The 13,677-nt window shown below is 42.0% G+C and overlaps 1 protein-coding gene across 1 annotated transcript in view; it reads left to right on the top strand.

Moving 5' to 3' along the window:
* The window catches only part of PELI2 (pellino E3 ubiquitin protein ligase family member 2), an 83,053-nt gene that overhangs the window by 27,408 nt on the left and 41,968 nt on the right, over window positions 1-13,677 (top strand). Inside the window, exon 2 of the mRNA XM_083618010.1 lies at window positions 11,942-12,071. Within this exon, the coding sequence (XP_083474136.1) occupies window positions 11,942-12,071 (130 nt within the window). The remainder of the gene's footprint in view (window positions 1-11,941; window positions 12,072-13,677) is intronic.

Below are 13,677 nucleotides of genomic sequence, written 5' to 3' on the forward strand. Positions count from 1 at the left end.
ACTTTCACATGGATAACAAGTTTCTTCACCTCAGCAAATCTATAGGCAGCAGACGCTGTGGCAGCTAAGTCTCCAAGGACTTTCAAGCCCACTCTGATGTGACTGGAGGATGTTTTGAGGTTATATAGCATCAGTGATTGGTGATTATCTGTTGTGTATATTCCATCTGGTATGCAAAATGAAGTTGCTGCTTCTATTTACAGTTGCACAAATACTTCATTTACTTAATTGCTCTTACAATTAATACTGCATTAATTAGAATTAATACTTAGAAATAAAACAGGGTGGGAAACCTATCCTTCCCTAATCTACAGTTCCTGCTAATAAGGGTTCAGCTGTGCATGCTACCTTTACTTCCCGACTGAGATATAATATTGTAATTAATGGAAACCGTTAGCTTGAGAATGGCATCAGATAAAACTGAGCAAGGTGGGGTGGTGTTTCCAACCATATCATACTGCCAGGCTTCAAGGTTTTTGTTTTCAACGAGTTGCCTAAAATGTAGCCTCCTGAGTGCTCAAGATTAGTTTGTGGCTACAGCAGAGCAGTCAGATAGGGAAACCAATGGCTTCCTTGGGAGCAGGCACTGAGTTTAAAGACACTTCATGCAGCCTTTTTATTTCCACAGGCGCTTATTATGAAGATCTTTTCATTGTTTTCCAATCTATTAAGATATGCAAATACAGTAAATATTGGTGGTGGAGGAGGAAGTGCAAATGCAAATCATGATGTAAACATTCCTGGCAGTTAAATGCACACCACAAGATACTGTATTGCCCAGAAGGTAATCAGGCTGAGGTTCAGGTTCAACTAAGCTTTGGGGGGAAACGGTTTAGAGTTGGGGCGGGGAGCCTTGAGTGCTCCTTTTTTTGGTATGCACCATTTGTATGTTGCACTCATAAAGTGAGAGATTATAATCAGGACTGTTTCTCATCTTACCTTCTGAAGACTCAGTATAGTCTAGTGAATGATACCCCGTATTTGAAGCTATGGGAAAATGTAATATGAGGCAGTAAAAGATCTGTGTCTGACTCGGAGTGGAGAGACCTGCGTGTGACAAGACACTAGAAGCTGGGCGTCTTTTTCCACGGTTTATACCTGTAACATTCACATGCCTGGACTCTGATGTTTACCAGCTTGCTCGCCCACCCTTGTGGTGTTGGATTTCCCTAAGCAGAGATAATGATGAAGGAACAGATGACTGACTGTTCAGGCTTCAAGTTTCTTAGGCCTTCAAGTTAAAACCACAGCTTGAATTGTGCCTCAGCAACTAGGAAAGGTGGGTTCAAGTTCCAACCCCTCTCCTATCTTTTTGTTATTATTATTATTATTAAAATTATTATTAAAAACAGCATAAACTAGATAAACACCATCATGGGCAGTCGTGGTTTAGTAGGAATGGTGATCATCCGCATCAAAGGGGCCACCATTGTGTAATGATTCCAAATTAAGGCAGGACATTAGCTTGCTTGTTGGTTCAATAATTCCTCTGAATGGAGCTGCCTTCTATTTACTAAGTTGTTGTTTGCCGTTGTTGGCATTTATTTATTTCACAGAAGTTATGCACTGCTTGATTGTAAACAACAACAACCCTCAAAGCAGTTTACAAAGTAGTTTATTTATTCAATTTAGAAGTCGCTTACTGCATACAGACTCTCCAAGTCACTTGCACAATTGTTGTTGTCGTTTAGTCGTTTAGTCGTGTCCGACTCTTCGTGACCCCCTGGACCAGAGCACGCCAGGCACTTCTGTCTTCCACTGCCTCCCGCAGTTTGGTCAAACTCATGCTGGTAGCTTCGAGAACACTATCCAACCATCTCGTCCTCTGTCGTCCCCTTCTCCTTGTGCCCTCCATCTTTCCCAACATCAGGGACTTTTCCAGGGAACTTGCACAATTAGAGGAATGTAAAACAACGAAAAAGAACAATACAATACCATATAGATGCCCCTTGTTGCGACCTTTGCCCCGGGATGCTAGCGGAAGTTGCACTCCGGCGGCGCGGCAGCAGAGGGAGGCGCCATTAGAGAAAGCACGCCTCATGTTACGAGCAGTTTCAGAATGGATTAAGTACATAACACGAGGTACCACTGTATTTTACCTAATACCCGAAGGATGTTAATTATGGTGCGCAAGAGGGGAGCTACAACTGAAAAGGCCCTCTCTCTCTTTTGCCATCTTCTACATTTCCCTCGGCTGAAGACTAAAGAGCCTTGGTAGGTTCATATCAGAAGATGCATTTTGGAATACTGAGCTTTACAAGGTTTTATAGGTCAAAACCATCACTTTGGACTGGACCTGAAAATAGGCATGCATCCAGTGCAGCTGTGGCAGGGTCAGTGTTATATCTGGCTTGCCTAGAGACTTGGCAGTTGGGTGGTTGCATTCTGTACTAGCTGCAGTTTCTGGACAGTCTTCAAAGGCAGCCTCACGTAAAGCACCCTGCAGTAATCCAGTCAATACGTTACCATAACACAGATTACTGCTGTCAGAAATCCTTACCCAGATAGTGTTGTAGTTGGGTCATCAGCCTAAACTGATGGAATGTACTTTGTGTCCCCCAGGCTGTCTGTGCCTCAGGTAAAAGCAGTGGATTCATGTATTTTAATCTTTTGTTGGAAGCTGCCCAGAGTGGCTGGGGAAACCCAGCCAGATGGGCGGAGTATAAATAGAAGAAGAAGAAGAGTTTGGATTTGATATCCCGCCTTTCACTCCCCTTCAGGAGTCTCAAAGTGGCTAACATTCTCCTTTCCCTTCCTCCCCCACAACAAACACTGTGAGGTGAGTGGGGCTGAGGGACTTCAGAGAAGTGTGACTGGCCCAAGGTCACCCAGCAGCTGCATGTGGAGGAGCGGAGACGCGAACCCGGTTCCCCAGATTACGAGACTACCGCTCTTAACCACTACACCACACTGGCTCTATTATTATTATGGATTGAGGAGGAGCCCTAAACTACAGACCCTCTGTCATAGGGCATGTGACCCCAACTAGAGCAGGCTGAATAATATCATGGTCAATGGTACTGAAAGCTGCTGAGAATTTGTTTGTTTATGATACTCAAACCCTCCCATTTTCCTCATGCAAGTCCCCCCACCCAGTCCATAGCACCAGGGTTTGAATTAAACATAGAATGTTACCATTTGTGAGCATGGTTCTTTCTGGTGGCTGCTTGATTTTCATGGGAAGAATCTGGTGCACGTGCCAGTTGCCCTGTCTGGACCAGGTGCACTTTCTGGGTTAAGTCATGAAATAGGGACAGGGCAGTGCTGTCACTATGCAGAAGTGGGTGAAGTTCAGAGTTCTGTGAAGATACTTAGGACAGCTTCTTGTACTTAGGTCTTCTGCACGTACTTCCACTATCAATGCTGAAAAATGCATTGGCACAATTCAGGCCACCGGGTGAGCAGCACCCACGTGTGAAGGGGGTGAAGGGAGCTTGAGTTTTATTGGAGATCTGTTTCCCACACTTGTGTGTATGCCGACATCCTGCAGTTGCATGGGCCAGTGGTGCACTGCCTTGTCTCCAAAGCCTGTGTTCCAGATCATTTTGTTTTTAAAATGTGAATGCTTATGAAGGATGTTGCTGAGACTCTGGAGTTCCTTGTTGATGTGGAGTGGTCAAGACTTTTACTTTTTATTCCACAAATAGCCTCCATTGTTTACCACAGTTATCAGTTGCCTTTTGCACAGTCTCTTTTCCTTTTATAATTAACCACGATGGGAAGCACCAGCTCTTCAGATTACAGCTTCCTGCGGTGGGAGCAGAGCCTTGCCAAAGTAGTTCAGTTAAATGGTTTTAAATCCCCTCTTCCCTGCTCTTTTTCTCTACAGTGCATAGAGTGACGGAGAAGGGTGTTTTCCTACAGTAATTATCTGCCTTATCTTAGAGATGTGTGCATTCATAGTCCCTCTTCAGACTATGGAAATGCTTTTAGAACCCTGCTGTGTTAATTTCTGAAACGAATTTATTTCTTAGACACAGTTCATTGGCAGAGCATCTGCTTTGCCTGCAGAAGGCCCCTGGTTCATTCCCCAGCATCTCCAGGTAGGACTGGGAGACAGCCTCTGCCTGAAACCCTGGAGAGCTGCTGCTGGTCAGTGTAGACAATACTAAGCTAGATATACCCAGTGGTCTAACTTCCTATAAGTTAGCTTCTTGTGCTCCTGAGTATCCTGTCAGTCACAAAACCTTGAACTTGTTAGCTAATGTGCAGCCAGTGCCAGTCTTTCAACACCAGTGTAAAATGTGTAAAACTGGGTTTCTCTAGCAGCTGCATTTTCTACTTGCTGCAGCTCCTAAACCAGGTGCAAGGGTACCGCCACATACAGATCATTACAGTTGTCTGATCATGAGGATACCAATATATGAATGACCATGAGAAGTCTGTCGCTGCCCAGTAATGGTTATAGTTTATGCACCAGCCAGAAGTTGGTAATGAGCTCTTGATTCTATTGTATAATAATAATAATAATAATAATAATAATAATAATAATAAAATTTATTATTTATACCCCGCCCATCTGGCTGGGTTTCCCCAGCCACTCTGGGCGGTTTCCAACAAAATATTAAAATACAATAGTCTGTTAAACATTAAAAGCTTCCCTAAACAGGGCTGCCTTCAGATGTCTTTTAAAAGTCTGGTACAGTGGTACCTCGGGTTACATACGCTTCAGGTTACATACGCTTCAGGTTATAGACTCCGCTAACCCAGAAATATTACCTCTGGTATTAGGAGAATCTCTCATGTACAGTCATACCTCATGTTACGTTTGCTTCATGTTACGTTTTTTCAGGTTGCGTCCCGCGGTGACCTGGAAGTACCGAAAAGGTTTACTTCCGGGTTTTGCTGCTCGCGCATGCGCAGTAGCGCTAAATCACACTTCGTGCATGCGCACAAGCACCAAATAATAATAATAATAATAATAATAATAATAATAATAATAATAATAATATCTTTATTGTCATTGCCCCCTCTCAGGGACAACGAAATTACTTGACTGCTCCATAAAAACACTAATTAAAACAATACAGTATAGTACAGCAAGGAAGATTAGATGACTTTCAAAGTCCAGGCTTCCCATTCAGGGCCGAGATCGCTCTGGAGAAGAAGCTGTTCTTAAGACGGCTCGTTCTTGTCTTCATCGTCCTGTATCTCCGTCCCGACGGCAGGAGCTCATACCGTGCGCCTGCGCAGATACGGCGCTTCAGGTTGCGGGCTTTTCATGTTGCGAGCGGGCCTCTGGAACGGATCCCGTTTGCAACCGGAGGTACCACTGTATTGTCAAAGGTTATGTAGAGGCATGGCTTCCTCTCTTGTCCCTTACTTGCAATTGCATATTTATTCCACAACTATGCAACTAAGCTACCTGATCCATCCTGCCACCCCTTGTAAAATGCTACACTTTGGACATGAAAGCAGCAGATATAGTCAGTGATAGAGCCAAACTCAGCAACAGAGCCAAACTCCTGTTTAAGGCTTCCGCTGCAGGGTTGCCATCCTGTATTATGTTGCCTCTCAAAAAGATGTTGATGAAGAAAATGCAGTTTGCTTGTCTTTAACAGATGTCCTCTGAGGAGTCTTTGTTGTACTCACAAACCCACTCTCCATCTCTGTTGCTCGCACCTCCCATGTTTACAAGGGGTATTCCTGTGGTGGTCATGAAGGAATGCAGCAGAAAGATGTTTTTCCTACCCCTTGAAGAGGAAAAATTTCCTCTTGAGGGAAGAAGCCTGAGTGCTAGCTCCTCAGCTTGAGTGCTAGGTAGGTTGCAAATCACAGTCAGCATATGATCAGCATCCCTATCTATGTGACTGCACAGATGACCCTTTAAAGAACATCACATACAGGTGAAAAACCTCCTTTCTCCAATCATTATTTCGCTGATTGGAATCTGTAGACAGAATCATATTTTTAAAAAGCTATAATAAATAAACTGGCATTTCCCATTACTACAGGGGGTGATTAAAAACCTCTCAGGAGTTTTCATAGTAGTATGGGCAAATTTAAAGAGTGGGATTTTATAAATCCAACTTTTAACAAAACACATAGCAATAAAGTAATTGATCAGATGCATTTAAGTCTATCTGCAGTGCAAATGGAACATACCTAAGTTTCTACAGAGTGATGTGTGCACATCGGGAGGTGGTTTAGAAAAGGGTCAGAAGATACTAATGTTCCTCTTCTAAGAATGTGTGGACACATTATTCATATGCTTAAACCTCACTCAGAACAACAGTTTCACCCAAACCTGTTGGGCTGCTATAGATCTTTATATATAGGGACCAATGATGGACACAAAACAACAATGTTATGGCCTTCCATTATTGATTTGCTGCATAACAAACTAGAGTTTGATCTTTTGAAATGGTGAACAGAGTATCCCTTGCTATAAATAGCTGGGCATAGCCTCAAATGGTTGTGAATTTTAAAAGCCTTGCATAATTGAACGCTTAAACGCTTTTAGTAGTTCTTTAAATTATAAGCTAGATAGATGTCATTCCAACATTAATGACATATGAAAGCCAGCAGTAGGGTGTTTTGTTGTACTGCTATTTTTTAAAACTATTCCACAAAGGACCAAATGTTAAAGCTTGCTAGCAGCTGCAGGCCTTCCAGGCAACTTTTTTTATAAAAAAACTGTAGCTTGTACTGATAAAAAGAAGACATCAATGTCAATAAAGACTAAGTAGAATTGAGAATACTTGGGCTTTAGGGAGCAAGAAGAATTCAAAATGGGGTGGTTTCATTGCTACAGTTACTGCAAAAAAAAAGTAAAGTGTGCTCAGATTAAGAATTACTACTATATATAAAAGATTGGTTGTGCTAACTTTTCTGCAGAACAGGTATAGCAAAAAGGTAGGCTTAAAATGTTAGTTATGGGATCTTTTGTGTATTTCACTTACATCTGTATTTACCTACAGTGTGGGGCTGAATTCAGAGTTTACAGAATGTTGTCCTAATAAGTAAGTGGAATGTTCAGAAGCTTCAGTTTTGGGTTGAGTTGAAATATCAGATTGACTTTTTTTTTTTTTTGCAAGCTGAAACCTGCCTGCATATTTTGCAGGGGCTGCTGGTTTGTTGTTGTGGGGTTTTTTTTTTTTTTTTGTAGACTTCCCGTCTATAACTACTTTAATCAAAAATTATTCAAATGATTTCATTTGATTTTTCACAACTCAAGGCATTATCTAACTACTTGATGCCTGGAGTTGTTGTTTCATACCTTTCTGGTTTTGAATGTGAAATGTCGTCAGCAATGGCATTACTTGCAAAGTGGTTTTTGATAGCTCAGTTAAGTGATATTTTATTTAGAATACTAATCTGCTTTGCAGCCTCGAGAGGCACTCTCATAGCAGCTTACGAAATGTTCTCAAAGTAAAATCATGCTAAAATCTAGCACAGCGGAGATGGGAAAACTGCGACCCTCTGGATGTTGTTGGACCAGACATCGTATCCAGCCTAATGGTCAGGGCTAATGGAATTAAAGTCCAGCAACATCTGGAGGGCCACAGGTTCCTCAATTTTGTAGTGTAGTAACAGAAATTACAAGGTTTCCCTATAGGATTAAGATTATTCATGCAGCATTTCCTGCCTTCATTGTCCTTTCCTGGTCATATCAGGCAGCAGCTCCCACCAGATTGTCTTAAGTTGCAGGATATCACTCAGCTGATAATGTAAGCAGTCCTTCCTTCCTGGCAATTGGCAAACCGCGGGTCTTCTGAGGCAAAGGAGTTGGGGCCAAGGAGATGGAACTTGCTTTGCCTAAGTATAATTCTGAGTCCTCTATTGTTTTAGGGGATCAGAGCTAGGCCACCATCAAAGTACAGTGGTACCCCGGGTTACATAAGCTTCAGGTTACAGACGCTGCTAACCCAGAAATAGTGCTTCAGGTTAAGAACTTTGCTTCAGGATAAGAACAGAAATCGTGGTCCGGCAGCGCAGCGGCAGCAGGAGGCCCCACTGGCTAAAGTGGTGCTTCAGGTTAAGAACAGTTTCAGGTTAAGAACAGAAATTGTGCTCCGGCGGCACGGCGGCAGCAGGAGGCCCCATTGGCTAAAGTAGTGCTTCAGGTTAAGAACTTTGCTTCAGGATAAGAATAGAAATCGTACTCTGGCGGCGCAGCGGCAGCAGGAGGCCCCATTGGCTAAAGTGGTGCTTCAGGTTAAGAACTTTGCTTCAGGATAAGAATAGACTTCTGGAACAAATTAAGTACTTAACCTGGGGTACCACTGTATGTGGAAAGCAAGTGGAAAACTTTCATAGTTTGAGCCCATATCTTGTTGCCTTTTTTCTCATGCTTCTTTGGTGACTTGGAAATACATGACTAGGACCAGTCCTATAGTTCTCTTCTACCCTGAATATTGTCTTCTCCCAGTCCATCAATATTTGAATGGGAAGTGATGATTCAGTTGACCCCATCCACATATTACCAGAGCGGTGTGGGAAGAATCTCTTGGGAAGGAGCACATCCACATTGAAAAAACAGTCTGGCCTTAAGTCTGAATGTCACAGTCAGAACCATGGCTATTTAAGAAGGTATTAGTGTCAAATCTGTTTTGCTGCTCTGTGGTATGGGTTATTCTCTGTTCTACTTCATGGTTTTGGTGTGGTCATACATATTGATTCTGTGCCTACGTAGTTCCTTATTTGGGAACATTCTCAGCCTGGGCTATGTGCCCCCATCGGCCCACCATCCAATTTTGTTTTGACTGTCACTGCAGAATCCTTGTAGGAAACTGCTGTCTGATAATTACCTCAGGGGACAACATTTTCATTCTTTCTTTGTATATTTCCACTTACATTTCTCTGTACTAGTCCATGTTTTAGTATTAGTCACCCTTTGGTCATCGTCCAGTTGGCTACAGTTACTACGCCTTTGGTGGGGAAAGAGTTCCTCTTTGAAGAACTATTTATTTTACATTCTTCCACTGTGTGTCTCTTGGTCTATCTGATGATTAAAAACAAATGCTTTGTTAGCCACTTTGACTTTTACGATAAGGCAGGATACACACACACACTAAGAAATGGATAAAGTGGGAATTTGCAGCAATGAAATATGGCTGTGAATCAGTTGTTCGAATGTTGGAGGATTCAAGATAGATAAAATGAAGTACCGTATTTTTCCATGTATACGACGCCCCCATGTATAAGACACCCCCTATTTTGGGGGACTCAGATTTAAGAAAATGGGGGGAGGTGGCCCGGAGTATAAGACGCCCCCCCCCAATTTTTGACATTCTTTTTTAGGGGGAAAAACCTAGTCTTATACATGGAAAAATATGTTACTTCTTCATGCAGCACATGAACTATGGACAATGGAACTCCCTCCCACAGGAGGCCGTGATGACTATCAACCCGGGTGACTTTAAAAGAGGTTTAGACAAAATCACAGCGCACAAGGCTGTCAGTAACTACTAGCCATTTTAGCAGTGTTGTACCCTCATGGTCAGGGACTCGGGTGGCTCTGTGGGTTAAACCACAGCGCCTAGGACTAGCCGATCAGAAGGTCGGCGGTTCGAATCCCCGCGACGGGGTGAGCTCCCGTTTCTTGGTCCCTGCTCCTGCCAACCTAGCAGTTCGAAAGCACGTCAAAGTGCAAGTAGATAAATAGGTACCGCTCCGGCGGGAAGGTAAACGGCATTTCTGTGCGCTGCTCTGGTTCACCAGAAGCGGCTTAGTCATGCTGGCCACATGACCCAGAAGCTGTATGCCGGCTCCCTCGGCCAATAAAGCAAGATGAGCGCCACAACTCCAGAGTCGGTCACGACTGGACCTAATGGTCAGGGGTCCCTTTACCCTTTATCTTTACTCTCATGGTCAGAGGCAGCATGCCTCTTAATACCAGTTGCTGGGAATCACAAGTCGGCAGAGTGCTTTTGTCCTGCTTGTAGATGTGTCATTGGCCTGATCTAACAGGCTCTTCTTATGTTCTTAGGTTGTGTTCTTTAGCACTCCATTCAGTTTAACTTGCTTCTTTTATGGAAATACTGTGAAGGTCCTTTAAGTGCTAAATGCATCATCTTGTTTCTCTTAATAATTTTTCTGCCTGATGCCGTGGAGCTTTTTATCTACATTCCTTGAATAACTGCTGCAGAGTGAAAGACAAAAAGGAGAAGCATTGAACATCTTCCTGTGTGTAGACACAGTTCGTTTGTGTGCAAGGCTATGAGTTGAGGATAAATTTAGGGCTACTTTTTATTTTAATATGACACAGCAAGGGCTAATTCATAAATAGTGTTTACACTTGGCATCATTGTGTTTTGACAGGTTTTTTTTTTTGTAAGAACTGGGTTGTAGGATGAGTGAAGGGGAGTGAAAGCGACATAATTGTCTACACTCTTCCTATAGTAAAGAGTGATGAAATTGTGAAAATATAATAATAGACAGGGCTAAACTGACTGTTGATGGGCAGATGGTTTACATGTGGGTAATATGTGCCAGCTTCAGCAGCCCCATTTATTCCAATGAGTGGCTCGATTTGTGTTTTGCTGCTGGGACATGGTGTGTGTATAAATATGAATGTAGAATTTCCGCTGGTAATTACTCCTTTCAGGACTGAATGCTAGGATTCTATCATTACATAGCTAAGGTTACACTTTGTTGTTATAGGGGACTTGAATGCAGCTGCCACTAATGGAAATGATCTTATTAGGGTTATTGGGTTGTTGTCTTTATTTTGATTATATATTTTGTGGTTTTATATTTTGATTTTGTTCTGTGAACTGCCCTGAGACCTCCGGGTATAGGGCGGTATACAAATTCAAATAATAATTATAATTATAAGAAGAAGAACAAGGTTTTGTGCTTATTGAAAGCAGCTCCTGTGCTTAAAATCCATAATAAAAATTGAATGTTATTCAAGAACTAAGGGAATGTGTGGTTTTAAAAACTCCACTGCAAAGTGTTGGTTCTAAGTAATTTATAGCATGGAGTTCTCAGCACAAAGCAGCAAAGGAATATTTCCCTTGAAATTGGGTTATTCTTGGGCTATATCTGAGCTGGTGTCAGACAGATGGGTGCCTGTGGAAGATTTTGGAAACATTATTCCATGATGAGCTTTCGATTAGCTAAACAGGTATGGCTAAATCAGCATGTCATGAGCTTTCATATCGGTATGGCTGGCTGGACAATTTTGAAGCCTTTTGTTGGCAAGCATTAGCTGTCTCCTGCAACTTCTGCTCTGTTTTAACTAGACACAGTACTTGAATTAAGCAAAATCTTGTACTTAGAATAGCAACAAGCTTAGTGAACAGTAGTCTGTACGATCATGGATGCCAACCAGCTTAACAAATGGCTTGAAAATGGAAGGAGTACTTCCATTTCCATAGAAGCAGACCAGCAGTTCCCAGGCTTGTTCTTCATGGGCCATTGAACATTGCTGAGGCTTTTGGTGGACCACGTAATGATTTTTCTGCCTGCTGTAGCAAATGTAATGCACTTTGCTGGATCCTGTATAATTTTTAATTGCATTTTTATTACTTGTTTTATTTCTCATGTATTACCATTTCAAATTTATAGAATTCAGATTGTAATACAATAAAAGAAGCAACAAAAATACAATTTAAAATCTATATACATAGTTAATACTCTGGATATGCCATCTCCCATCCCCTAGCCACAAACCCGCAAACATACCACCAGTCATCGAATGAAGTTTGCATGCATACAACTGATGGTCCACAGTCCACACTTTAGGAATCTATGACCTAGACCAGGCTTCCTCAACCTTGGCCCTCCAGATGTTTTTGGCCTACAACTCCCATGATCCCCAGCTAGCAGGACCAATGGTCAGGGATGATGGGACTTGTAGTCTCAAAACATCTGGAGGGCCGAGGTTGAGGAAGCCTGACCATGCATCTCTTACTGCCGTCTTTATGATTTTCAACTTCCTTTTCCACTACATGTAAAACAGTCTCTCAAATAACTTTTGCATTTGTCTTCCTAGGTACAATGGCTCCCTCCCTAATGGTGATAGGGGGCGTAGGAAAAGCAGGTTTGCTCTCTATAAGAGACCCAAAGCAAACGGCGTCAAACCCAGCACAGTTCATGTGATTTCAACACCTCAAGCATCTAAGGTAAGCACTTAAGCCTCTGAGATTGCAAAAGGATGCTGATCTTACAGAGTATTGGTGATTAGGGGTGGAATTCAATCTTGCAGTCTTCCAATCATTTGAGAGCAATGCAGTTTGCCCAATGGAATGATTCCCTTCTCCTCCCACTGCATGCTTTTCTTGGCTTTCTCTCTCTCTTTTTTATGGAGAAGAGAGCCCTGTTGAATAAGCAGAAGTCCTTGTACAGGCCTTCTGCTGATGGGGCTGGTTAGGTGAATCCCCCTCTCCTGTGTTTTTCTGCCTTGCCATTGCTTGCCTTTCTAGATATGTATCTTCTTTTGCAGTTGGAATACATTTGTTCATTGAGAAGATATTTTCGGTTCCATCAAGAATAGTGTTCTGCATTCTCTCATAACAAATCGTTAACCAAAGCCAGACCCCACTCCTCTTACTGAAAACCCAATTCATGGTTAATTTTTTTGTTTGACAAGATATAGAACTTACTTAGTTATACAGTTTATATACTGTCATGCGCTACTTAGCTAATATATCACTACTGTAAACTAAGGAATAGCTTTTTTTCTTTCTGATATATCTTTTTGCAAGAGCAGTTCATCAGTGTAGTTGAGTTTTATGTTTTCTCTTTAAAATCCTGCCCAAGTCTCTGATACCCAAGGCAAAAGCCATGTGGACAGGGACTTGGAAAGCTGATTGTGTTTGGTTGTGTCTGAATGACAGTGGATAGTGGACTGGAAAAATCCAACATACCTTGTTGCCCAGACACACAGAATTTAATTATAGTATCCCCAAATCTGAAATACTCTCAATCCATCTGCTAGGCAACTATATTGCATTAAGAGAGGATCACCGCAGATTTAAGGACACATAAAGATAGTCTAAATGAAGGAACAATGTGGATGTGAAACTGAGTACACAAATTAAGCTATTCACTCTTATACCGTGATGGCAATTTAATAATAGCTATTGGAATGTTACGAGTCCATGCAACAGCCAGTTGTACTTCATAAATTTCGAATGTTTCTCGCAGTAAAATTCAAATGCTGGATCTAAACATGTTTGCAAGTATTTTTTATTTCTCATCTTACTAAGAGCAGACAGGAAAGTTGGGCTCCTTCTTAGAATGTGCAGAGGACTTTAGAGGTCTGTCCTGCTGTCTGTCTGTGTAATGCCATTGGGAGGAGTTTAGATTAAAACTGAAAGGCTCAAGAAAAAAAAATAGCTGTCTAAACATGATCTGGCATGGTATTCTGCAGTCACTGAAATACACTGCTCTTCTGTTGAAAGGATGAGCTGAAATAGGGGGATCCTCAGTTCCTCTGCTGTAGGGGTTTAAAAGATGACTGACTGTTGTTGGTTTATTCTTGCATTCATATCCTGCTTTTCTTAATACCTACTTGCTTAACAAAAAGGAACTTTGCAATGTCCGCCTTCATCTTTAGAAACCTTATCTGGTAATTTTGTTAAGGCATGGATGATGCCATGAGCAGAATCTTTCTCCATGGGACGTTGCCCATACTTCCGTAATGATGTCACAGTTGAGGAAAGACTGGAGAGTTTCTGGGTTTCCCCTAGTGCAGACTGCATTATAGCTGACTGGTGTGAGGAAATT

The sequence above is a fragment of the Podarcis filfolensis genome (genome assembly GCF_964270895.1).
Source record: "Podarcis filfolensis genome assembly, chromosome: 1".
NCBI classification, from domain to species: Eukaryota; Metazoa; Chordata; class Lepidosauria; order Squamata; family Lacertidae; genus Podarcis; species Podarcis filfolensis.